This window comes from Podarcis pityusensis, assembly GCF_964106645.2.
Source record: "Podarcis pityusensis genome assembly, chromosome: 10".
Classification (NCBI taxonomy): domain Eukaryota; kingdom Metazoa; phylum Chordata; class Lepidosauria; order Squamata; family Lacertidae; genus Podarcis; species Podarcis pityusensis.
The window spans coordinates 47,744,403-47,770,884 of record NC_138035.1 but is presented as its reverse complement, the minus strand read 5'-3'; the positions used below and the strand labels follow the sequence as shown (position 1 = coordinate 47,770,884).

The following is a 26,482-nucleotide window of genomic DNA, read 5'->3' as shown; positions in this document are numbered from 1 at the left end:
ATGATATAGCAATATATGAATTCTCATTTCCATCACTATAGAAAGGAGATTGAAAACTGAAAGTTTGAAATAGCCCTTGAGAGTGTCAGGCTATATTTACATGAACAAAATGTAGTTTGGTTTCAAGGCAGTTTTGGTTCAACTCCTGTGTCCTTGGCAGCACCAGGTGCAAGGTTTTCAGGGCTAGAAAACCTGTTGCGCCTGTTACATTTCTGCAAGTTTTATCTTCGAGCTGTAACTGTTCTGTTCAAATACTGTTGAGCTGCAGCTCCTATCACCTCTCAACATTGGGCATCCCATCTGATGATCTCAGCTTTAGATCTGCTGCCCCAGTGTAGTGTTACCCATGCATCTTCTCACCGATTATTCTCAGTGATTCAAGTAACCCATATATCTTCATGTCAGCCTGTCACAAAAAGATCTTTTAATTAAATTGCTCTTACGGCGTTCCAGTGCAAGATTAAGCAACCCATAGCTGTCAACCGACCCTTATTTGGCAGGAAAGTCCCTTATCCCAGTGCTGTGTCCCTCTGCTGTCCCTTATTGATTATGTACCTTAAATTTCCCGGGTTTCAAAGGAAGCAGCTCCTCTCCCTCCCTCCCTCCCTGCCGGCCAGGGAGGATCCAACTGTGTTGCTTGGCTGCGTTGCTCACTCAATAAGGAGTCGTAAGAATGACTGGGGGGTGGAGCTTGCATGCCTTGTGCCGATCAAATCGGCCACGTTGCCTGAGGACTCGCCTTTGCTCAGCGCTTCACAGCGGAGAGGTGACGGTGGTTTTCCTTGCTGCATCCCCTTTGCCGGGTTGCTGCGCTGTGGGAACCACCGCTTGAGGCTTTGTTTGGCTGCTGGCTGGGCTTTCTGCCTTTGGCTTGGAGGGGCTCAGAAGTTGAACATACCTGTGCTTGGAAAATCCCTTATTTTTGCTGCTGATCCCTTATTTTTGAGGCTGCTGGTCCCTTATTTTCAAATTTGTAAGTTGACAGCTATGAAGCAACCTGCTTGTGGCGGGTGGGTTGAGTAATATTGTGTATGCAGCTTAAGCATGCGTTTTTGTTTCGGAAGGTCACATAACGATCCCAGAACCCTCTTCTTCTTCTTTCCCCTTTTTAAAAACAGCCTTTCGCAGTACAGCGATGAAAATATGATGGATCCGTATAACCTGGCCATTTGTTTTGGCCCAACGTTGATGCCTGTTCCAGACATTCAAGAGCAAGTGTCGTGTCAGGCTCACGTGAACGAAATAATCAAAACTATCATCATTCACCACGAAACCATTTTTCCAGATTCTAAGGAGCTGGATGGCCCCGTTTATGAGAAATGTATGGCTGGTGATGAATACTGGTAAGCTCTTCATTATTTTGCCCAGGTCGGATTGCTTCAGTTTCGTATGAATGACTTTTAGTTTGTGAAAAGTTTCACCCCTGTTTACCATTTTTTTTAAAAAAAGCTATAGATGCCTGTAACTCTGGGCCAAACTACGTGTGACATTAGTCACTTGTTTAACCAGGTCAGGGCCCACACCAGTCTTTTACTGAAATTTGCCCCCTGCCTGGCTCCAGATTCCTCCTTTTTGCAGTAAACAGTACAGTGGTACCTCGGGTTAAGTACTTAATTCGTTCTGGAGGTCCGTACTTAACCTGAAACTGTTCTTAACCTGAAGCGCCATTTTAGCTAATGAGGCCTCCTGCTGTCGCCACGCCGCCGGAGCACGATTTCTGTTCTCATCCTGAAGCAAAGTTCTTAACCTAAAGCACTATTTCTGGCTTAGTGGAGTGTGTAACCTGAAGCGTATGTAACCCGAGGTACCACTGTACTTCCAGGGGCAACAAGCAGTCAGGAGGAAACAAGTGATAATGTGCTTTTCTTTTACTTTTTAAGAATTTTATCTGGATAGGATTTTTGTTGCTCAAATGGATATTGTGCTGCGTTGTATATTTATGGTATACTTAAGTAAAAAGGAAATCCAAGTACATAAATATACAACACAGTTATCAGATATTTGCATGCCTGTATATTATTTACTTTTTTACGTGGAAACTACTTCAAGATCTATTGTTAGTAAGCTGTCTTAAAAGTAAGCGGTTTTTGTGAACTGCATGGAGGCTTTTGACAACCAGGCAGTATATAAATTTTATGAAATAAATAAAATATTTTTTTAAAAAATGGTTAAAATAAAAATAAACCGTATTTTTCAGCAGAAAACTGGCATTGGGGTCCAGACCTAAAACATATTCTGACTTGATGACCCACAGCTGTTTTTTCTCTAAAATAAAACTTGTCAGGTTGAGCATGTCTGTTTGTGGCCCACGTGTTTTCCAGTCTGTCAGCTACGTGAAATTATGCCTAATATCATTATAGTGGTTTTAAAAGCCAGTTGATTAAGGTCTACTTGACAGGGAAATGGTTCAGCATAAATGGCCATGTTACATAAAAGCAGATGTTTGTGCCTTTAGTAAAAGCATGCCAGTTTGGTCAGGTTTTGTGCGTTCCAGGAAGTCATTTGGAAGCAAACTGCCTTGTTATCTCTTCCTTAGTTTTAGCACCATTTCATTATTTTTTAAAAATTTAGTGCTTATGCTGCTGTTATTCTGTCTTTAATTATTTTATTGCAAGCTGCATTGAGGACCAATTTGTGGGAAAGATGCCTACAAAGTGTCCTTTAGGACTGAACAGATTTAGCATGATTGTTATTTCCATTAAAAATAAGTAAGATCTTTTGGCTGGTTTTATTGAACATCAGCTACTCCCAGTTGGCCTATCTAGTGATAGTTAAAATAAAATTTCTCCCATCTATCTGAAAACAATTAGTAAGTTTTTAGGGTACTTCGTTTTCAAGATGCAATCTCTGAAACGGCAAAACATCATCAATTCATTCTTTTCCTGATAAATTCAGACAGCTAACCCTATCCCTGTCGCTTAAAGGCCTGTCACTTAAAAGAAGGTGGTGGGCTTTAAAATGAGAATAGCTGAAAATACATCAAATAAGAGTAATACTTTGTGACCCATACCATTTCCATATTGGAGCTTTTTCTGGTGCAGTTGGCCTTACACGTTTTTAAAGTGTCATCAGTTCATCCCTTGTGGCTTTGAACATGAAATTGATGCCACAGAGCAAAATTGATTCTTTTTCCATTGTGATTTTCTGTCACTGAAGAGTGTTGAGATCAGGACACCAGGCGCCAGTATTCAGGGTCAAACTAGATGTTACACACAGATGCTTGTAACATTATCTTGACAGTCTTTTTTCTTTTTTAAAAAAAATCTATAGTATCTTGAGGAAGGAGAGTACAGAAACAGCTGTTTTGGAGTAGGAAAATGACCATCAGGGAACGGATTAAAGATCTCTTTGCTTCCTCCTTTCCCTACAACCTCTTTTCTGCTCCCAGTTGCCTTCTTTGGAGACTGCTTTTGGATTTTAAACCCAGACTAATATCACACAGGTTTGCCTGTAACTAGAAGGACTTCTAGTTTGTCTCTTTAGGCAGCATTCCATTAAGGCAACCTTTTGACCCTTCATGTGGGTAAAACACTGTCCAGGTTACATAACACTATCCAATTTAAAAAGAAGAAGAAGATGTTGAGAGAGAGAGAGAGAGAGAGAGAGAGAGAGAGAGAAATAATACTAAGGAGATTATCTGACATCTAGATTAAAAAAGAAAAGAGGTAATAAAAGTGTTTTAAGATTCTAGGAGTGCTTTGTCTTAACTGAATACGTTAAGTAGTGTTTGCAGGAGCAGGAGGCTAATAATACGGCAGCTTAATTGATTTTTTAATGATAAATGTGTCCATTCATAAGGTATTAATCCATATGGTACTGTCTCAACAGTGATAGTCCTTATAGTGAACATGGTACCTTAGAAGAAGTGGACTTAGATGCTGGTACAGGACCACACACCAGTGAAGATGGTAGGCGCCTTGTGCTGTTTGCCTTTCCCCCCTCCCCCTTCCATGTATATGTAATTGATGAAGGAAATGCTGTTTTCCTCATCACCTCTCCTTTTAAATGAAGAATCTCTGGCACAGTGTCTCATTTCTTTTTTCTTTCTTTTTTTTTTGTGTATTTCTTGTTTTTGTTGTTAACACTGATCTGCCTGTCATTGGCCAGCTGTTTCCTTGCTGCTTTCCTGCGTAACACAGTTAGAAGGAAGGTCAAGTGAAAGAATTCTGCATTTCAGCACAAATTTCTGGCTCGGTGTCACGTTCTAAGTGCCATTTTAAACTCTTTTGTGCACAGTGCTGTGGTTTGCGTTGCTGCTTTTAAGTAAATGCGGGCGGGGGGGAGGAAGTCAGCAGGGTCTCTAGAGGCCCGTTTCCTCCGGCATTAGCTCACCTGGCTCCAGGTGTTCATGAGCACTCACGCCTTGGCTTGTTCCATCGTGCCATGGACCCAGACCTTCGCACTCATCTTTCTGCCCCTCCACTATTTACAGAAAGACCATTAAAAAAGGTAAAGGTAAAGGATCCCTGACAGTTAAGTCCAGTCGCAGACGACTCTGGGGTTGCAGTACTCATCTCGCTTTACTGACCGAGGGAGCCGACGTTTGTCCGCAGACAGTTTTTCCAGGTCATGTGGCCAGCATGACGAAGCCGCTTCTGGCGAACCAGAGCAGCGCACAGAAACGCTGTTTACCTTCCCATCACGGTGGTACCTATTTATCTACTTGCACTGGCGTGTTTTCGAACTGATAGGTTGGCAGGAGCTGGGACCGAGCAACAGGAACTCACCCCATCGCGGGGATTCGAACCGCCAACCTTCTGATTGGCAAGCCCAAGAGGCTCAGTGGTTTAGACCACAGCACCACCCGCATCCCAGTAGAAAGACCATTAATCTTAGATAATTCACAGGCCATACAGAGAACTTCACTTGAAGTCCTCTCTCTGGTCAGGGTTCTTTTCACCTAAGTTTCCTTACTGGCTTTACTGTGGGGTTTACCCAAAGTCGTCTTTCTGGTCAGGGACTCACCTCTTTTTGAGCCATCAATTGAAAGCCTGGCTTCAGATTCTGGGGTGGGGTGGGGTGGGGTGGGGTGGCGTGGCGTGTGTGTTACTGTTGAAACTCCCCCTTGGGAGCTAGTATTAGTCCTGGGAAGGAAGGTGCCATTTGTGCATTTTGCTTTGGCTTAATAGCAGCTGGGAGGGGGGTCAGCTGGACCCCTCAACCCCCCCCCAACTAAGAATCTGTTGTGGGCACCACTCACACATCACAAGGTTTAGCTTATTCTATTGGCTGCAAAAGAGTGCTTTTTTCAAGTCTAATTTCAGCAGGGGGAAGGGTTGGGAGAGAGGACCCTGTGGATACCAGGGAAGTACTCTGCAAACACATCAGTACTTAACAGTCACCATACTGGCAGCCTCCGAACTAGATATAAATATATATATTACCAGCAATATCTGAGGCATTGTAGAATTTATTTTGCTCTAATTCGCATCGAATAGAATAGTTTACAGTATCCGTTTCCAGAGGAAATCTGAGTGAATTTCCTGAGGAAGCCCGAAACAGATGGATCATGGCTGATGTAGAATTCACACAAAAGAAATGCAATGTTTTTGTTGGAATACCATGCTATCTCCTCTGTATTTATAGATAGGTGAAGGAAATAAAAAACGGGTCAAGGAAGTAGTTCTGTCATTGTAATTTCAAAGGAGCTGCAAAGGTGGAACTATTTTGTTCCTTGGTATAACCGTATTCACACTGACTGAAGCTCACAAGACCTATTTTATCAAATCTCTGTAAAACGGTTTTGTAACTTGTGTTGGTGTTTTTTGTAAACACAGCTTACTCTATGGTCTTAACCCCTTCATGCTTTAATTAGAGTTAAGGGTATTGGCTACATGAGGCTGATTCATCATAGAATCATTATCCCACAACTTGATGACAGTATTATCTGGATCTGAAGTTAGTTTCTAAAACGGCTTCTTTCAGGGAATCAAAACTCTGAAGGCAGCCCATAAAAGTCTCATGCAGGATTGTTGGCATCATTGTAAACAGCTGATAGAAAACAGCACTTGTTCATTGTGCGACTGACCATTCCAAAAATCTTAAGTTTCTTACAGATCCCAAGTCGTCTCTTTGTCCCTGTCACTTGAAATATTGTAAGGGCAAGAAAATGAGCTCCACAAATTCTATGGGGGCTTATTTTCTTGATCAACAGTATGTCATTTCTAGATAAAAGTCTTTCTCTCTTCACCTTTGCTTGCATCCATTATGTGTTCTTTATGAGAAATTCTTCCTCCTGAGTACTGTCCCCACCCCCCACCCCACCCCGGTCTAATACATGGTGCTTCATCTTTCCTCCACAGAATGTGAACCAATAGAAGCTATTGCCAAGTTTGACTATGTTGGAAGATCTGCACGAGAGCTGTCTTTTAAAAAAGGGGCCTCCCTGCTCTTATATCATCGAGCTTCTGATGACTGGTGGGAAGGAAGACACAATGGAATTGATGGCCTTGTACCTCACCAATACATAGTGGTTCAAGATATGTAAGGAACAGCTAAGTGGTGCAAAGTATCCTAGAAGTTGTCATGTGCCAAATCAGACCAGTCTAGTCAAGTACCGATGGTTGATTTGTAGACATTATGCAGGCCCTATAAACCAAAGCTGTGGGGCAGAGCCCCTGGAGTGGGGTTCCAGATAGGGGGCAGGAGTGCATGTGGAAGCTGGGACCCTAGGACAATTTCATGCTGCCAAGAGCCAATCAATGTTTGAGCATCATTTCCTCCTTTATCTCTTCATTCTCTCCCTCTCTCCTCTGGTAGCATATAGGGATATACTTTACTGTAATTTCTTATTGTGAACCGTCCTGACAGTGCTTTTTTGTTGTTGCTGGTACTCATAACTTAAAGTGCTGTAGCTGGCTGCATAAAATGGCCGCCATAGGCAGCAAAAAAAGAGGAATGACTGTTCCTCTTACTGGTGAATATCATCAAACACAAAAAGCACTAAATATCGCGAAGTATATTTATATGAAGAGCAGTATAGAAATAACTTAAATAAGCAGAAACACTGCTTTCAGCAGCTGTAATAATGGAAGAGGGCTGCCAAATCCTGTATGGTGAGAATTCTTAGTCTTAAACTGAAACCATCCTCACTTCTCAAGATCAAATTCTATGTCATTTGCAGCCCACAGATTTTTTAAAATGTGTATATGATTGCACTTTTCCTGTTTCTCTGCTTTTCTCAGAATTCTGTTTGAATAAAAATACAGCTCCCTCTTTGAAAAATCGTGCTTTCCATCTCCTAAAAGTATCAACACTGTTGTTAGGCTAATTGTAAGATACATTGCTTGCTTCCTTACTATGATACCTTCTCAGTTGCCATTTGGAAGGCAAAATGTCACTTAGGAGCATCTACAAAGCTGAAGCTAGAAGGCAAATTATAAAGAGAAGCTCAGCTGGGGATATTCTTCTTGCCCCGCAGAGCTTCCTAATTTTTCAATTGCATTCCTGCTATTGGCCGACGTTTGATTATATATCTGCCTAATGCCTTTGAATATAATGGTTATAGTGGTTGTTAACGAGAATGAGATGACTGAAAATGGAGAGGGGGAAGATCATGAACCACTCTTACTCTTTCCACCCAATAATATTGGTTTCTCAAGAATTGTCACCTGTCTTTTCTGCTCAGGGATGATACATTTTCAGACACACTGAGCCAGAAAGCAGATAGTGAAGCCAGCAGTGGACCAGTAACAGAGGACAAATCCTCCTCTAAGGATATGAACTCACCGACAGATCGCCAACCCGAAATATATTCCGGAAGGTAAATTGAACTGAGCACTCAGCATCAACTAAATACGTGGCGTTTATATTGCACTAGAGAATGTTAAAAGCACAGCACGTGTATTATTTTGGCAATCTGTGAAACAACTGTGTAGATTTTTCGTTCATGGGGGTTTGAGGCATAAAATATAGTGTCTTGACAAAGATCATCTAGACCACAGCTTCCCAGACTTATTTGACCTACCAGCCCCTTTTCAGAAAAAAAATTACTCAGCGCCCCCCTGCTGGCTCAATCCAATCTGCCCCAGGGGCAGGGGCGGTGCCACAGCCCGCCTGCCATTGGCCAAATAGGTAGGCAAGCTGTGATCCACTTCCTGGGACTGGGTGCAGCTGAAAAGGGTTCACCCAAACCCGGGAAAGCCCCCCAACTCCAACACGACCGCCAGATCCAGGGGGAGGCATTACCTCCATCTCACAACAGTGCCCGACCTAGTGGCCAATGTCATAACACAACAGATGAAACCTATACAAATGGTTTTTCAAAATTTTATTAGCTTCTTTCTTTATGCTTCCACTGCCCCTTTATTATTATTCAACGCTCCACCCCAATTGCACCTGAGGCTACTACCGCCCGCCCCCGATTGATCCAGCACCCTCCAGGGGGCAGTATCGCTCACTCTGGGAAACACTGATCTAGACCTTCATAGGTGAGATATTTGAACTGGTGGACTCACACTCATCACACCAACACATTTTGTTGGGCAACATGTATTGACAGGTATGATTCGTAAGTTCTTCGTTTCATTTCCTGTGTCTTCACTTTGCCTCTCTGTGCAGGCAGCGCAAGAGAGCTGAACTCTCGCTTTCCGGCAGACGCCCTGGCAGAACCAGCGACGGACACTGTCCAGTTCATCAACCACACAGCCTTGCCAATTCATCGCTGGAGTTGGGTTCCCCCAGTATGACAAGCCACAGTGCTTCTCGTGCTGCCCTTCAAAACCGCAGCCTCAATACGGATAGCCCAGAAAGGAGACGAAGGCCTGGTCATGGCAGCCTCACCAATATTAGTAGGCACGAATCCCTGAAGAAAATTGACAGCCCACCCATTAGAAGATCAACATCATCTGGCCAATACCCAGTTTTCAATGATCACAAACCACTTGACCCAGAGGCAATTGCTCAGGTGTGTCTTGAGAGTTAACATAGGAGTTGTTGCTTTCTCTACTACAGGGAATGTTAGTGTGAACTTTTGAGATAAATAAGCCTATAACCTCAACCTGGTGTCCTGGTGGCTGTGCTATTAGTGTTTATTTCTAGTTCCTTGATTGTGTTGTGTTCATATCAGCTTGGTAATGTGTGCAAGTACACAAAAAGGGATGCCTCACCTCTGAGTTAATTCTGTGCTTTACATGATGGCTGGATATATTTAATGATAAAGGTGAGCAAGATAGAAGTTAGCACTGAGACTCTTACTAATTCTCTTATTTCATCCATACTTGATTACTTCAGTGCCTTTTTTGTTGGTATTCCTAAATTTCATGTTAAACTACTGATATTTGTTCTTCACTCTGCATTTCATCTAATCTTCCTTGTCCATTATATGATCTTTGCACTACCTTTCCTTTTATTGTCATATTAATGTTAAATTCAAGCTGTTTGCACCTTACATTTGGAAATCAGAGATACTCACGTGGTCCAGTCTCTTCCACTCCTTAAAAATCAACTACAAAACATACATGTTTTCTCATCCCTTTTTGAACCTTGGGGATTCTATTCAGCTAAGTCCTATTTGAAATAGACCCAATGAACCTAAGTTTTTCATGTTTATTACCTTCAGTGGGTGTACTCATGAATAGGCCCAGCATTGAATTCCAACCGGTTTGCCTTCATGGCGAAAAGCATTTATATAATATCAGTATTTCTTAAACTATTTTTTAAAGTTTGAAAAGTAGCAAGTCTGCACAGCAAATCCCAAATGACACATATTTCTTGCAGTGTGTCCACTTCTCTGTTGCCCAGGAGAAGCACTGTAGCACTCATTCATCTAGCCCCAAGTATAGTGCTAAGGATAAAAACATGAGTATTTTTTATTATTATCTGAAAAATAGGTATTGTGCTTCAGATAAGCAGGAAACACCTGGTATTGTTCTTGCTTGCACCTTGCTGTGACTGAATAGTTCTACACATGGTGTTCTTGGTATTTTCTAAACATGTAGTTATCTATTGAGGCATTCCTACGCCTCAATAATACTGGTGCTTGGTTAATATGTTTACTCTCACACGAGAGAGAGAGAGATTTGGTTTCCACCATGGTGTAGGGAGGAGGCGCAACGCAATCCCCCGTGCCATCTTTGGTGTTCGGTATTTCATTAACCTTGAACAAACTTGCTTCTTCCTTTGGAACAGGATATTGAAGAAACAATGAACACAGCTCTGAATGAACTCCGGGAACTGGAACGTCAAAGCTCTGCAAAACATGCCCCAGATGTAGTGCTGGATACCTTGGAACAAATGAAAAACTCCCCCTCCAGCACCGCCTCCACGGAATCCCTGAGCCCTCTCCACAGTGTCCTCTTAAGAAGCACCGAGCCTCAGATTCGGCGTAGCACCAGCTCTTCCAGTGATACTATGAGTACCTTCAAGCCCATGGTGGCACCCAGGATGGGGGTGCAACTGAAACCGCCTGCCCTTAGGCCAAAGCCCATCGTTCTTCCAAAAACAAACCCAACCGTGGGCCCTTCCTCTCCTTCCCAAGGTCCAGCAGACAAGTCTTGCACAATGTGAAAACCAAGCAGTTTGTGTGACAAGCGTGGAGTGAACTACCAAAAGGATGGAGCGCTGATCAATGTCTTGTGTTCCATCACACCATTCGTTTCTAATTTATAATGGGAGAGGTTTCATTTTTTTAAAAATGTTTTTTTTAGTGTAATGTCTCCAAGCTACCTACGCTAACATGGGTCCAATTTAATTGTGTGTCATTTTAAAACAACAGGAATACGTGCTTTTACTTGAAAACTCCACGCTGCACCTTTTCTAATAAAAGCATCACAGGTCACAACCAGCATCCCGTGAGGTTCAATAAGTTACACTTACTCTAGTTTTTAGACTTATGAGTGGTCATTTGAAAGGGATTAGTTAATGGATTTGTTTACTTCTATATTGTAATTGGCTCCAGTATAGATCAGATTTTTTATATGGGCTAAAAGTTTGTATCTTGAGAATTGCTAAGAAGTGAATCAGGAAAGACATTTCCTTCAAAATACTTTGTATGTGTGTTGGTAGGGTTAGTACTGCATATGGAGAATGTATTTGCATCTCACACCGACGTAGATGGCAGCTCTCTAAATCAAAGTTAAAGCCTGTTGTCATAAATGCTATATAGAATAGTTTCTAACGGTTGCACTCAGGCTTGCTGCACTGCAATAAAGGTAGATTTTTAGCCACCAGTTCTTTCAGATAACTGTTCACACAAACAAATCACTACAAAAAATATGTTTACATTCCTATGAGCCGATGGTTTAGATGTCTCTGCAGATAGTCTTAGCTAATCAATTATTTGTAACAAAACATTCCTAGAAAACCTACACTTTAAAGCTGCTGTATCCTTCTGATTATGAAACACATTGGCCTGCACGTCACAGTAAGACATGGCTTATTGCTTTGTGTGAACAAGCAGTGTGCTAACTCCTAGAAGAAACAAACCACAAGGCTTGACTCGAGCAACAAACAAACCATGAGCGGTAAGCCAGGAACAAATGGTAGCTAGTTCTTGCAATTTGTTTGTAGCTTGCCACTAGCTGTTTGTTTGCAAGAAACAAACCAGTGCGGGTTAATAAGTAAGACAAAGCCAAGTTTTGTGGTTTGTTACTCCTGGCTCCGAGAAGAGTAGGACAGATTGAACAGCATGCACTGGTATAAGGCTCGTTCATAGTAAGTCATGGTTTTATTGCTCCTTGTGGCATGCGAAAGGGGCTACTGTGTACAAAAGAGTGTTCTGTTTCTCGAGTGTATTTATTCAGGTGAATTTTGATTTCTAAACTGGAATAACTCCTTTTGAGGCGAGAGGTTGTTCACAGGGCAAAAATCTCATTTTCTACTCTAGAATCTGAGCAAAATGTATCAGAACCACCCCACCCCCCCAATTAACATGTCATTACTTTTTCCATGTGTGTTTATGTGTGAGTGAAGCTATCAACCTGCATAGTGCTTCATCTTTGTTGTTATTGTTACATATGAACTAACAAGTGTTTTGCACAAACTTAACAGTAAGCTATATCATTTCCATGAATGTTTTTACAAGGTCACCACCTCACTCCACAGGAGAATTTATCGTATGTTACTAATCAGGCAAACACTTAACTAAAAACTATAAGTACTAGACTGGAGTTGGGGGAAGGAATTGATTCAGCTGATACTTGTCTACATATGAAAAGCTTGATCAAAATAAGGGGTTTCTTTTGGCATTGAACTTGTCACATTAGGAACTCGTCATTCTTCAAAATGAATGTTTTCATTTGGGTCCTTCGCACTATGCGGAATCAAACAGGAGCAGACTAGTTGTTAAGCAGAAAGAATTGCCTAAGGACATCGTAGCTACCATTGTTTTTGGGACTGAGTTACTCCCATTGCAGTTTGTTTACTAATTATATTTAGCTGAATGGTATTGCCAAATCACACGTAGCATGGACGTGGCAAAGACCTAAGTAGCTTTGCAAAGAAGTTGCCCACATGAACATCTGTGAGCCAGCCCTGCTCACACATCTCTGTTAGTTATTTGTGCCCAAAAATGGGGGGAGAGACAAACATTTTCATCTCAGTTGATGAAGCTGGGGGCTATTTACAAACCTAAATTGGAAACCAGATCTGGGTGGAATTCATGAATCTGAAAAACAAGATGACAAAGAATTCACATGACGCTACAGTATATATAATGATTTTGTTTGCCACAGTAGACCATAGGAAATGTTACATTCACCAAAGCTGCCACTATCTAGAAAGGAACTCGATCCCATATCCCTAGACTGCACCCTGGAAGCTTAACTAAGATCCTGGACTCTGTAGTGAGCTTTTAGCTAATGCTAATCATAGTGAAGTGTTGCCGTGGCCCCTGCAAGGAATTATTTTTGTAACGAGCCCAAATCTAGGACCTATGGGACAAACGGAAGCGTTGCCGTTCCTTTAAGTGCATTATAGCCTAGTGACTTTGTATTATTATTAATAGGTTGTGTGGCAAAACTTAAGGTGGGTGCCTGTATCATGAAATTGCATAGGGAAACTCTGTACGTCTGAATAACTGTACCGGCCTCCATACTGCTTATATTAGAGATTGTTTAGTGGAGAAGGGAAAAAATATTAGAAACAGTGCATCCAGTGATTGCTTCTGCTTAGAACATTCACGCGAGTTAAATGTGTGTAGTTTGATGGTTTGTTATAGCTACTTGAAGTATAGTGAATGGATATTTAACAGGAAAGACTGATACAGCTACAGGCTGTATAGCCTGTGTACCTAATCAAATCAGTATTGTCCTTGACTGTCAGTTTGATAGATTGCAGTGCTGGTAGCTTCCTGCTTGTTGACTGTTACCTAATTGTGTCAATGTACATCTGTAGTATGTACATGTGAAAGTGCCTTTACATTTTTAGAGGAGCTTTAACTTTGCTCTTGTATTGTTGCAGTTCCATTTCATGTTCTGCTGCATTCCCATTGCATTCCTTCCATTCTCAGACAACAGGAGAGTTACAATTGCACAGTTTTAAAAGAAGAAAACGTACTGTTAAGCTGTTGTGACAATGCACTTTTATGTATAGTACTGTACATTTTGGCATGTACCATTACAGGCTTCAATATACATTCAGATTTGTTTCTCATAGTGTAACTTTATATAATAAATAAGGGTAGTTTTGTCTGTGTTTGTTTTGTTTTAATGATGTCTAATTATCAACATATTTCTACGCATGTGTATCGTTGCATATGCCTTTTTTAGGCTCAGTGTTAATGAGGCCCAATTCCCTAAGTTCCAATACATTTATAGGGTCATATTTACCTTTAGTGGAGGCAGCCTGGGAGTCTTATGGTGCTTGGAAATATCTCATTTATTTACAAGTGTACAAGGCGAGCAGGTAAGCAAGCAGTCATTCATATGAAGGTAGTGCTGTACCCAAAGCCAACAGCAAACCCAGACAGCCACAAAGTACAAAGACCACTTCTACCAGCCATTTAAAAAAAGGCTCAGAACTCGTTTCTTTCCTTGTCCAGATTCAAACCAAACAAACTCTCCTCTTTCAATTCCAGCTCATGAAAGCAACTGTAACGCATTCAAAGATGCATAGTGGAAATGGTAGACAAAGAACACAGATGACTCCATTTATATTTATCTAAGTGAGGAGTGTCTTGCACTGCCCAGGTATTTTTTAGAAAGCAAAATATACTGTGGCTTCTAAATAGTGTGATTTGTGAGTTAGGGCTTGTCATGCCAAATATCATGTAAAGTCATGTGAAGTCACACCAAAGTGATGTCTGACATCTTGATTCAAAATTTCACCTGGCATCCTAACAGTGATCAAATTTGCTCCACCTCAGGAACCCCTGTTTGATGACAATTTTCGATAGGTGGTAAACCTATGCCAAAAAAAAAAAAAAAGGGTGAAGTTACACCAGAGTCATGCTTTGGTCCACCATCTTGTTTCAAAAGGGCAGCTAGGGCCCCAAAATTCCCAAAGATGGCTGCCTCCACTATGGAAACTCTTGTGTCAAGCTTGGCAACACTCTCTGAAGAGGCAGCCAAAACTATAGGGAACAAATGGGCAAGCCATTTTCCAAAATGTATGGTAGATTCATTTACTTATATACTGCTTAATAACACAACTTCTAATCGGTTCACAAAAATAACAAAGAACTATAATAAAGAATGAAACTGAAAAACTGCAATATAAAACAATAACAAGCCCAAAACATTAAGATAGCAGCACATTTAAAAAATAAAGAACCCCTTCCCTTCTCACCTCTTGTCCAAGGCACATTCTTTCACATCTACACAAACCGTACAATACACAGTAGTCATCCAATATTACTTGCCCTATTCTATTTGTACACATTCACTCCAACTCTAGCACCATTTTTGCTCTACAAAAAACAAGCTGCAGAAACAGTGGGAGACCAAATATTCACTGGCAGAACCATAAAAATATATAAACAAATTCCTACCCATAGATCACGCAGATTACTGTCTATAACACCAGGACATCTGGCTCTCACCCAAGCTATCTGCCATCCAAGGCCCTCACCCAGGGAGGGGTGGAGCTGCAAGGAGTGCCTTCGAGGTATGTCAACCAAGCATAAAAGGCACTCCACAAAAAATCCCAACCTGAAGGTTGTTTTTCCCTTCAAAACAGCTATGAGCCAATAATTTTCTGACTTTCACTGGAATATTAAGGGGGAAATCATACCTTCTAGGGGCCCTGCAAACATCCTTTTTATTCTGCGTTCATTATGATTTGTGTTCATGATGCTATTGGGTGGTTACCCACAATCCCACTTTCAACCCTGCTTGTGACAGCAAGTTTTGGAGTGGTTCTGCTGTGTCAATCGCTGCATATCCTGTAACTTCATGCTGAAATCCCGTACCTTTTTTTATAGCCCAAATGTACTAGTTTATTTTGTCCCGCTTTGGTTGGGCCATATCCCCTCAGGACAGCAATAATATGGTATCATTGGAGAAGAAAAACAGTACAAACTCAGCAGAATAAATCCACCACTAACTAAAGCACTATTATTGTGTCAAGAACATGTCGCAGAATGCAGCTGCAATAAAACACCAGTAAGACTGAACAGGGATATACCAAGTTTGAATTATTTGCATCTTCTGGAAGGAAATAATGCAGGAAAACTATATGCATGAAGCAGATACGGAATGCTAAGGGAGAAAACTCCATGCACTGCATTGCATTCCTTGCATATTTTTTTTATATAACATTGATGCCAAATCATGCATTTTGCATGGAGCTGTGTCTCCAGAATTAGCCTCTTCAGCACGACAGAGTTACAAAGGGAGGTAGCTGCATATCCACCCTACTTTTACCACTGGTAAATCTTGATGTCACAAAGACACAACCCATTCATCTCCTGCCTGTCTTGTTTTATCTCCATCACTTCCCTTTTTGTACCTTAACAAGAAACCTGCTTCAATATTTAACTAATACAAATGTTCCTTATTACGGATGCAACAGCGTCAGGAAAATGTTAGGTAGGGTATGAATAAGGAATCCCTCTGAAATGGTTTTGTTAAAGGAAAATATATCCCTGCTCAGCTGATTTACACCTACTTAACTTGGAGCAAACTTTGGAAAGTCTGCTTGGGATATCTTGCCATCACAAATAACACGGCACACGCCAACTGACTCATTCTATAGAGATGATAAGCTGAGACCTGAGAAGGTTGTTCAGTTGTTTAAGGTAGTGAGGATTCAGCAGATAACTGCCATGACCTGGGGTCAAATCCTGGTTAAGGGAGAGAGGAGTGATGCTTTGACCTGACTTCTCCCTTCTTGGGGCACCACGATCCTGTTGGCCAAGAAGCTGGGCCACACAAAAAAAGAAGCGTTTCTCCATGGTGATCATAAAATCATAGAATTGTCACAGTTCTTAAGGGCTGTCACGTGGAAGAGGTAGCACGCTTGTTTTCTCCTGCTCTGGACGGTAGGACTTGAAGCAACGGCTTCAAGTTACAAGAAAGGAGATCCCGAATAAACTTTCGAAAAAAACTGTCTGACAGTTCCTTGGAGGTTTTTAAGCAGAGCTTGGATGGCCATCTGTCATGGATGCTTTAACTGAGATTCCTACATTGCAGGAGGTTGCACTAGTGACCTCTCAGGGATGCAAGCCTCTGCAGTGCGTATGGAGCTCCTAGGCTACCCAGGCGACAAGACCTCCCTCTCTGCCTTGCTGATGTGGTCCAAAGGAAAGCAGAGCAATATATCTGGCACTAGAGCTTGGCTGCAGGAGTTACTGGAAGGAGACATACAAGGCACCATCCAACCTTCTTGGGGACTCCACTCCAGATTTGTGTAAGGTATATTCCTTAGCCTTCGCTTCTCACAAAGATCTCTTGCAAGGCAGCAGGAGCATTAGATACATTTGAAACTTTGGAACAACGATTTCTCATAGGAGTCTGTGCTCTGGGGGAGTGGGACAGGAAGGGGAAACGTAATGTCATGCTCTTTTACAAAACAAAGTAAAAAAAAAAATATTTCAAAAAATAGAATTAGTTGGCTCCACCTACTGCTGACTTCTGTCCCCACCCCAGTCCCAACAGGCACTAGTGAAGATGAATGAATATTTTAGACAAAGGGGCAGGAAGGAAGGGTTGAATTTCCACTAAGTTGGACTTCCGGGGTGGCGCCATCGGCAATGGCGGACTCCCTCTGATCTGGAGGGACTAGCTCCGTGCGAAACAGGTCTTTTCTGCTACGGCGAAGCGGGGACCCTTTTAAAAATCACAGGCGGATGAAGCCTGTGACCATGGGACTCGGCGGGCACCCTTAGCGCCCCCCCAACCCGCAAAGGAACCCACTAACAGTCTCCGAAGCGAAGAGGGGGAAGTGGCGCGGTGCTGAGAGTCAACTGCTTTTTCCGTGGAGCGAAGCCGCATAGCCGTTGCCGGAGACCGCTGCCTTTTTCCTGGGACAATTTGGCTTCTAAAATAATCACCCGTGAGTACTTAAATTTCGGACAATTGGACTTTAAATAAGGACTTGCGAGCAGAAAGGAATTGGACTTAAAAATTTACTTCAATTTGGCACTGAAACGGGAAGGTCTAAACAGGAAGTCAGCCTTCCGTTTCTTTGTAGACAGAATAAAGCAAAGACAACGTAAACTAGAGCTCAGAAAATCGCCTCGAAAAGATTAACTTTCATCATTTAAAATTGTTGAACCCCCCTTCGGAAGCAGGAGAAGAAGGGGGATCTTTTTCGGACTGTTTAAACCTGCAGAAGTGAGTTTAAAGTAAAGTGAATTTCCACCGTCCTGATCCTGGAGCGGGGTGTCAGGACTGACGTTTGAAGCTCATTGACCAGAGACAAACGCTTTTGACAGATAGCTAAAAGAAGAGAAACATAGTGATTCCACTGTTCCCTTTCGCATTTTAAAGGAACAAATATTGACAAAATATCTCAAAAAGGAAACTTTGTTGCTAGATTCGTCCTTAAAAGAAAGAACAAATAGAAGTTTTCCCCCTAGAGGGAGACTGTGAAACTGTAACTAATTCCAGGGAGCTTGCAGCTGTTACAGATTACAGTCGTGGGAAATAGACTTGTGACCTTGTAGGACAATGTATTCAGAAGCTCTGTTGTGTGCTCTCTGTAAAACAAATGCCCTACTGGAACCGTTAAATGAGAATACGGATTTGATGACTAATGCGGTCAGAATTTTTGAACAGGCAGTGGGAAACTATATGGAGCCCACCCAGGAATTAAACCAGGAGTGTGCCCTGACAGAACAGATGAGAGAAGAGGATGTTGCTGAATCTTGGGCGCCAGAGATGGAGGGAGCTGTGGCCCTGCAGGAACATGAGCTTTTGGATTTGACAAATGAACTTGGAAAAAGCCAGATTTGGAAAGATAAGGTTTGGACTGGTTTGGAAATGGGGGGTTGGATAGACCCCCCCTATGCAGGGATGTTTGGACTTTCCAAGTCTGGCAATGGGCCGTGAGATGTTTGGGGCTGTGGGGGCTCTTAATCTTGGAGAGATTCTGAAACATGTTTTTAAATACCACATGGAGTTTAGTCTGGACTTTGGAAAAGGGGCTGATTTGTTGAAAAGGGTCAAAAACATTACCAAGCTGGATTTCCCATGTGTGAAAGGAGAATATGAAGAAGAGCTGCGGAAGGGACATGGAAGAGACTTAAGGGCCTCGGATATAAGGTTACCAGGTTAATGCGCTAGATCAATGGGATAAAGAGGACTGACAAAACCCGGGACCAGGAGGAAGGGACACTGGATGAAGATTGGATTGTTTTTATTTCTTTCTTTTTATTACTAGGATTGTTTTATAAAATTGATTAATGTTAGAAAAATGTTGGAACGAAATTACTTGGCTCTAGCAAAAATGTCTAAAGAATTAGGTAAGAATATTATGGTTATGAGAAGTTGGTAAAAATAAGAGTTAAGTTTTAAGTTTTAAGGTTTTCTATAAGATAAAATGAAAATAGATTAAGGTAATGTAATGACAGAATATTATGAAATATGGAAAGGAATTGCTGCGATAATTAATAACTAGGATACAAAAAAAGGGAGAAGGAGGAGGTCAAAGAAAGAAGGTAATGAAAGTTGAGGATTAGAGAATGATGGATTTGTTTTTATCTGTTTGTGGTGTATTTTTGTTTTTTTGAATTTACATTGTTTGATGTGGTTTGTTTTCTCTTTGTTTTCTTTTTTTTCTTTTTCTGCTGTGTTCATTTCTGTAATTCTAAAAATTTTTCAATAAATATCATTTAAAAAAAAAAAAGAATTTCCACAAAGTTGTGGGGGACACACACACCCATATTTAGCAACTATGTAAATGTGGAGTGCCAAGAAGTGTTGAATTTATCTCTGGGGTCCCTCCATTTCTTTGCGCAATTGGTACATATCTACATTTTATCCCTAGACTACCTATGACATATTTGATTACATTGAAAAATTGCCCGCCGTTTGCTGCCTTCAAATAAATTGATAAATAGATATATACACAGTACTTGTGCACCATGGCAACTAGTGCATCATTACCATAGTAACCAGTTGAATATCATTACCTTCTACAGCAAGTACTGGTTGAGTGATACCGTAAGAAAAAAATCCTGAACAGACCAGCTCTCTGAAAGTGAGCAGTCATAATTTCCCCATTTACTATGACGGTCCAATATTTCTGATTAACAACAGTAACACTTAAGTAGGAAGATTGCTTTCTTGATCTATCCCTGTGTCAAGACCAGGCTGGCAGAAGAGGACCTACTTCACGGTTTGCATTCTGTCCTTGATAAATTGGCCCATGGAATTATTAAGCGTGATCCATAAGCTGTCGAGCCTTACATTGAGGGAGGGAGACCAGGACACCTCAGAAACCTCGAAGAGTTGGGTGCTTTGAGGACAAAAATCAGTCATCTCCACTGCAAGCAAGATGCCACGATTGATGCCGTCTTGAGTGAGCTTTCTAATGCCCCGTCAAGCCAGGCTTTGTAGGACCAGCTTCAGCTTTGCAGCCTGCTGGCATTGACAAGAGTATTTGTGAACTTGCACCCAATAACATGGCGCTTGGATGCTCGACCTTCATGGCTGATTAAAGGTAGCCATAGCTACCTTTAGCAAGACTGGGTGGGTTCAGGGTGTGATGAATGAGTCTTCGCATGAGTGGGTGGCTCTAACCACCTTGGAAGATGTGACAGCTGGGGGAAAAAGCCACCTTGGACCTAATAGTATTTAGCAACTACCACCCTGTCACCAAGGGACGCGGGTGGCACTGTGGGTTAAACCACAGAGCCTAGGACTTGCCAATCAGAAGGTCGGCGGTTCAAATCCCTGCAACGGGGTGAGCTTCCGTTGCTCGGTCCCTGCTCCTGCCAACCTAGCAGTTCGAAAGCACGTCAAAGTGCAAGTAGATAAATAGGTACCACTCCAGCGGGAAGGTAAACAGCGTTTCCGTGCGATGCTCTGGTTCGCCAGAAGCGGCTTAGTCATGCTGGCCACGTGAGCCGGAAGCTGTACACCGGCTCCATTGGCCAATAAAGCGAGATGAGCACCGCAACCCCAGAGTTGGCCACAACTGGACCTAATGGTCAGGGGTCCCTTTAGCTTTACCCTGTCACCAATTCCCCAACCCGGGCTTACACAAATGACGATGGGCTAAAACAGCCCTGGGAGGCTTGTGATTTGCTCTCTTGAAGCAGTCTGGTGGGTTAACGCTCCAATGTAATTTCCCTGATGTAAATCAATTCCCTCCCCTATCATAAGTAACTATTAAATTCCATCCACATGAGGAAAAACACCTTTGTTCAGCAACTTGCCCTTTTTTTTTTACTCCCATCAGAGCTAAAAGCAGAGTGCGGAAATGACAATCAGGAAGGGAGTACAGTGGTACCTCGCAAGACGAATGCCTCGCAAGACAAAAAACTCGCTAGACGAAATGCTGTGATCACCAATAGTCAGCATGGATTTCTGAAAAATAAGTCATGTCAGACTAACCTGATCTCGTTTTTTGACAGAATTACAAGCCTGGTAGATGAAGGGAACGCAGTGGATATAGCCTACCTTGATTTCAGTAAGGCATTTGACAAGGTGCCCCATGATATTCTTGTAAAGAAGCTGGTAAAATGCGGTCTTGACTATGCTACCACTCAGTGGATTTGTAACTGGCTGACTGACCGAACCCAAAGGGTGCTCATCAATGGTTCCTCTTCATCCTGGAGAAGAGTGACTAGTGGGGTGCCACAGGGTTCTGTCTTGGGTCCGGTCTTATTCAACATCTTTATCAACGACTTGGATGATGGACTCAAGAGCATCCTGATCAAATTTGCAGATGACACCAAACTGGGAGGGGTGGCTAACACCCCAGAGGACAGGATCACACTTCAAAACGACCTTGACAGATTAGAGAACTGGGCCAAAACAAACAAGATGAATTTTAACAGGGAGAAATGTAAAGTATTGCACTTGGGCAAAAAAAATGAGAGGCACAAATACAAGATGGGTGACACCTGGCTTGAGAGCAGTACATGTGAAAAGGATCTAGGAGTCTAGGTTGACCACAAACTTGACATGAGCCAACAGTGTGACGCGGCAGCTAAAAAAGCCAATGCAATTCTGGGCTGCATCAATAGGAGTATAGCATCTAGATCAAGGGAAGTAATAGTGCCACTGTATTCTGCTCTGGTCAGACCTCACCTGGAGTACTGTGTCCAGTTCTGGGCACCACAATTCAAGAAGGACACTGACAAACTGGAACGTGTCCAGAGGAGGGCAACCAAAATGGTCAAAGGCCTGGAAACGATGCCTTATGAGGAACGGCTAAGGGAGCTGGGCATGTTTAGCCTGGAGAAGAGGAGGTTAAGGGGTGATATGATAGCCATGTTCAAATATATAAAAGGATGTCACATAGAGGAGGGAGAAAGGTTGTTTTCTGCTGCTCCAGAGAAGCGGACACGGAGCAATGGATTCAAACTACAAGAAAGAAGATTCCACCTAAACATTAGGAAGAACTTCCTGACAGTAAGAGCTGTTCAACAGTGGAATTTGCTGCCAAGGAGTGTGGTGGAGTCTCCTTCTTTGGAGGTCTTTAAGCAGAGGCTTGACAACCATATGTCAGGAGTGCTCTGATGGGGTTTCCTGCTTGGCAGGGGGTTGGACTCGATGGCCCTTGTGGTCTCTTCCAACTCTATGATTCTATGATTCTATGATTCTATGAAAGGGTTTTTTGTTTTTTGAGCTGCTTCGCAAGACGATTTTCCCTATGGGCTTGCTTCGCAAGATGGAAACGTCTTGCAAGTTTGTTTCCTTTTTCTTAACACCGTTAATACAGTTGCGACTTGACTTCGAGGAACAACTCATAAAACGTGGTGTGGTAGCCTTTTTTGAGGTTTTTAAAGACTTTGGTGATTTTTGAAGCTTTTCCAAAACTTTCCCAACACCGTGCTTCGCAAGACGAAAAAAATCGCAAGACGACAAAACTCGCGGAACGAATTAATTTCGTCTTGCGAGGCACCACTGTACAGACAGGAGGCTTAAGGACTCCTCTCCCAGCACCTCTACTCTGATCAGCACCAGAATCTAACTTTCCATCCCACCAGGTTGCTTTATAAGAGAGGGAATGGAGATCCACTCTGTGAGCACACACACACACACACACACACACACCTTTAAATCTTTTACTTAATTCAAAAATGGAGACAGGGGAATACTATATTGTGTACATCCCTAAAGCTATTTATAGAGTTTCCCCATCAGTCCAGGCAAACTTGCATGCAGTGACAATAATGTGTGTCATCACATGGATCAACCCTATTCATGTGAAGAGCCTTATACTGCATTCTGGGCTTTTATAGCGAGAGCTAGACAGTGTGGTGTGCCTCACAACTGGATGCATTGTGATTTTTTTAAGGTTTCTAATCCAGAATCTCCCCCTAGTGGCTTGCTTTCATTCACACAGTCAGCCTAGTGCTGTGCTTTCTTTAAAACACATAAACACTGGGATTCGTCCCATCCAGCCCTAAACTATATTCTCTGCGGCTCCCCAACACAGATCCAATAATCTGCTCCACAGGTGAACATGCAGGAATCCTTACACAAAGTCATACAGCTGCAGCCTGGGAGTAGTAAAGCTACACTGGAATTAGGAGAGGAATGAGAGATACCTGCAATAAAATGTTGCAGCATAGAGTGTTGTTCTCCAGGATTCCAGTCTCTCCATTCCATTCTGCCCTCTGCTGGCTTTCCATTCCCCACGCCATCCCTCACCCACTATTCTTGGTCCTTACTGGACTCTGTTTTTAGGGGGACATTGCCCTGAGGCTTCCTCCCCCCCCCCAAAGGTACTTCTGCAAGCATGCTGATACCTGCATGGGTGGAGGTTAGGTTTTTCAGCCAAGGAATGCAGTGGTTAAAATGTTGGACTTAAGACCTGAGTTCAGATCCTAGTTCACTGAGTGACTTTGGGCAAGTCATTGCCTCCCAGCCTAACATAAGTGTTGTAACAATACAATTGGGAGGCAGAAAACAATGTACACCACCCTAATCTCATTACCATCGAGAAAGTGAATGGGGAAAACTTATGCAGACACAAATGACATTGAAATTGGGATCATGTATAACCACCCTGATACCATCCTAAGCACAAATAATCAGCCCTAAAAAAGCCCTTTAATATGATGTCTGGAGGGGCTCATGGTGTGAAGAAATTTGCCATCAGAGAGAATATGATAGGCAGGGGTCAGCAAAGTTTTTCAGCAGGGGGCCGGTCCACTGTCCCTCAGACCTTGGGGGGGGGCAGACTATTTTTTTTGGGGGGGGGAATAAAAAATGAACGAATTCTTATGCCCCACAAATAACCCAGAGATGCGTTTTAAATAAAAGCACACATTCTACTCATGTAAAATCCATGCGGGCCGGATTTCGAAGACGATTGGGCCGGATCCAACCTCCGGGCCTTAGTTTGCCTACCCATGTGATAGAGCACATTCTTTGCCTGTAGAAAGCCTTGGTACTTGGTCTCTCCCGCTTTAAAAAAGGACCAGGTAGCAGGCAATGAGAAAAACCCATCTGAGACCCTAGAGCGACTGATGGACAGAGTAGACAATACCAGGGTAGGTGGATAAATAATCTGATCTGATATAAGGAATTCAGCTCTAGAAGAGAGCCTGTAAAGCAGGGGCCCCCAACCTTTGGGGGCCAGTGAGCACATGTGGAATTCTGATATAGGGCAGTGGGGGTGTGGCCTATCACAAAATGGCTGCCACAGGGGTGTGGCATAATGGCTTCAAAGTAGGCGAGGCTGAGCCAGTTGAAAGAACTGAGGAGGAAGAACAATCAGCCTTTCATGCATTGTGGATTTTTTAAGCGGATGTTTAATGCCACCTTTCATGAGTGCCAAAGGAGGTACTGGCCATGGGTGCCACACTGGTAAGGCAAAGCAAGCAACAAGAGGACTCCAATCTGCTTTATCAATCTCTTGCCTGTGGGTAGCAGCACAGAAACCGCTGGCAGTAAAATACAGTCCATTGACAATCAAAGGGCATGAATTTTAGTCTCTCTGTCAGGATAGGGAACCTGTGGTGCTGCAAATGTTGTGGAGCTTCATTGGCTCTAGCCAGCATGGCCAATGTGCTGGTCACAAGGAAAAAATAGGTATAAAAGGAGAAGTCTCTGGCTGCCAAGATTCAGACTTAATACAGGTACTCTTTGGTGAGAGAACCCCAGGTGAGGTTTAAAATCGCAAAATATGCAGCAAAGGAAATAATAGAAATATAGATTAAAACATTAAAAATGTTCAAGGAAGTTCCAAAGTAGCCCTTCTTCCCCCAGCATTGGAGAATCCACGTTTCATAAGTTTTAAATGGTTTACTTACAAACTCTCCAGCTAAGTTAGATTCATGTCCTTTTCCATGCAGTCTTCAGAAAAAGCTGCACAAGAAATAAAACTTGGCTAAGTTACAGTGCTGAAAGTTCCTAAATTATTAGTACAGGAACTCAAGTGGCTTGTGAAAGCCATGGGGTTATGCTGGAGCAACAAGCTTAGCCTCTTCATACACTGAACTTCTTAGGCAGACTGGAGGAAAACAAAGACTTGATTACCTAGTCCTTCCCAAGACAAGTTAAACCTGGCGGGACTGCTTACTCTATGACAGGCATCCCCAAACTCGGCCCTCCTGATGTTTTGGGACTACAACTCCCATCATCCCTAGCTAACAGGACCAGCGGGCAGGGATGATGGGAATTGTAGTCCCAAAAAACATCTGGAGGGTCAAGTTTGGGTATGTCTGATCTTAACCCCTTCATGCATTAATTAAACTTAAGCATGTTGGTTATATGAGGCTGGTTATCCCACACAGTGGTTATAGATAACAAAGGTTTTCAGTCCAACAACATCTGGAGGGCCATAGGATTCAATATAATAAAACACTTTGAAAACTATATACCTTAAAAGAAGGCTATCCATTTTCGAATTAACCCTTGAAGCCCATGAAGGCTGACAGGGAAGCAGTAAGAACTGGAGCTCTTCATCACCTGCCTATCACTTTTGACATTTAGCTAGCAGGTTATGTAATGAAGTCAGATGATTCTGTGTCACTTTTATCTGCTACTTCTCATAAACAGCTCAAATATTTAATAGACTTTTTTTTCAGTAAACAGTGCAGTTATTTTTCATGCTGCATAGAAAATCCTCAGTACTTCATGAGCAAATGGTGCACTCAGCATAGTCTCAAAAATTTAGCACCATTAAATATTTTATCTCTGCAGCCCTGAGCCACAGAAGAAGTGCAGATAGGCTGCACTTTCAAAATGCTAATTTGGGACAAAATCGTTTCAGCCTAAATGATAGAGAATAGAACTGATCCCAAAAATGCCAGAAAAAAATTAGTTGTTGGACCAAGGATTTCCTAGCTAAGGTTTGAATAAAATTGTTTCTAAAATCTTGGGTCTATTTTAAAGTGATTACAGTTGGGGACTGTAGGTAAGTCTTAGTTCAAGCTTCATGGCCTTCAAAATATATGTAGGATTCATTAGCAATTCACTTAAAATTAGGTTCTCAGCTCTCAAAGCGCACATGTTCAACTTGATATCCACTCTGACTGTAGTTTTGCTTATTGCATTGTATAGAAATCTGTAAGTCAGGGGTGAGGAACTTCTGGCCAGTGGGTCAAATATGGCCCAGCTGAAGCACCAGTTTGGCCTAGAAAACCAAGCCCACCTGCTCCACACCTGACAGTAGGTGTGGGGAGGTACTGACATGAGTTCAAAGGAACAACCAGGAGCTTAAAGTGAGCTCCCGATCATTGCTTTGCTGCAGCAAGGCAGCCACCCACTGACAGATGATAGGAGTGTGTCTTGCCCCAGGAACAAGAAGTAGTTTGTATCAACAAGAGTGCTAAAATAAAATATGGAGGAAACTCCTATTTGAAGGCTTGCTGGAAATAAATCTTCAAAGAACCTCATCGCCTGTCACAGAGAGAGTCCTGAAAGGCCCCATTTGGCTCCCAAGGCCATACTAGATGTTGCCCTGGTGCCCACCACTTGCT

The 26,482-nt window shown here is 42.5% G+C and overlaps 1 protein-coding gene and 1 long non-coding RNA gene across 4 annotated transcripts in view; one reads left to right on the top strand and one right to left on the bottom strand.

Annotated features, from left to right (window-relative positions):
• Positions 1-13,632, top strand: part of SRGAP1 (SLIT-ROBO Rho GTPase activating protein 1) — a 114,182-nt gene extending 100,550 nt beyond the window's left edge. For all 3 annotated transcript variants that reach the window (XM_081022309.1, XM_081022308.1, XM_081022310.1), the window contains 6 exons: positions 1,119-1,343; positions 3,829-3,908; positions 6,303-6,483; positions 7,628-7,762; positions 8,560-8,905; positions 10,129-13,632. In XM_081022309.1, the coding sequence (XP_080878435.1) occupies positions 1,119-1,343; positions 3,829-3,908; positions 6,303-6,483; positions 7,628-7,762; positions 8,560-8,905; positions 10,129-10,506 (1,345 nt within the window). In that variant the 3' untranslated portion in view covers positions 10,507-13,632. The remainder of the gene's footprint in view (positions 1-1,118; positions 1,344-3,828; positions 3,909-6,302; positions 6,484-7,627; positions 7,763-8,559; positions 8,906-10,128) is intronic.
• Positions 1-24,868, bottom strand: part of LOC308486086 — a 47,804-nt gene extending 22,936 nt beyond the window's left edge. Inside the window, exon 1 of the long non-coding RNA XR_013990934.1 lies at positions 24,812-24,868. This is a non-coding gene — a long non-coding RNA (uncharacterized lncRNA). The remainder of the gene's footprint in view (positions 1-24,811) is intronic.
• Between the last annotated feature and the right edge of the window lie 1,614 nt (positions 24,869-26,482).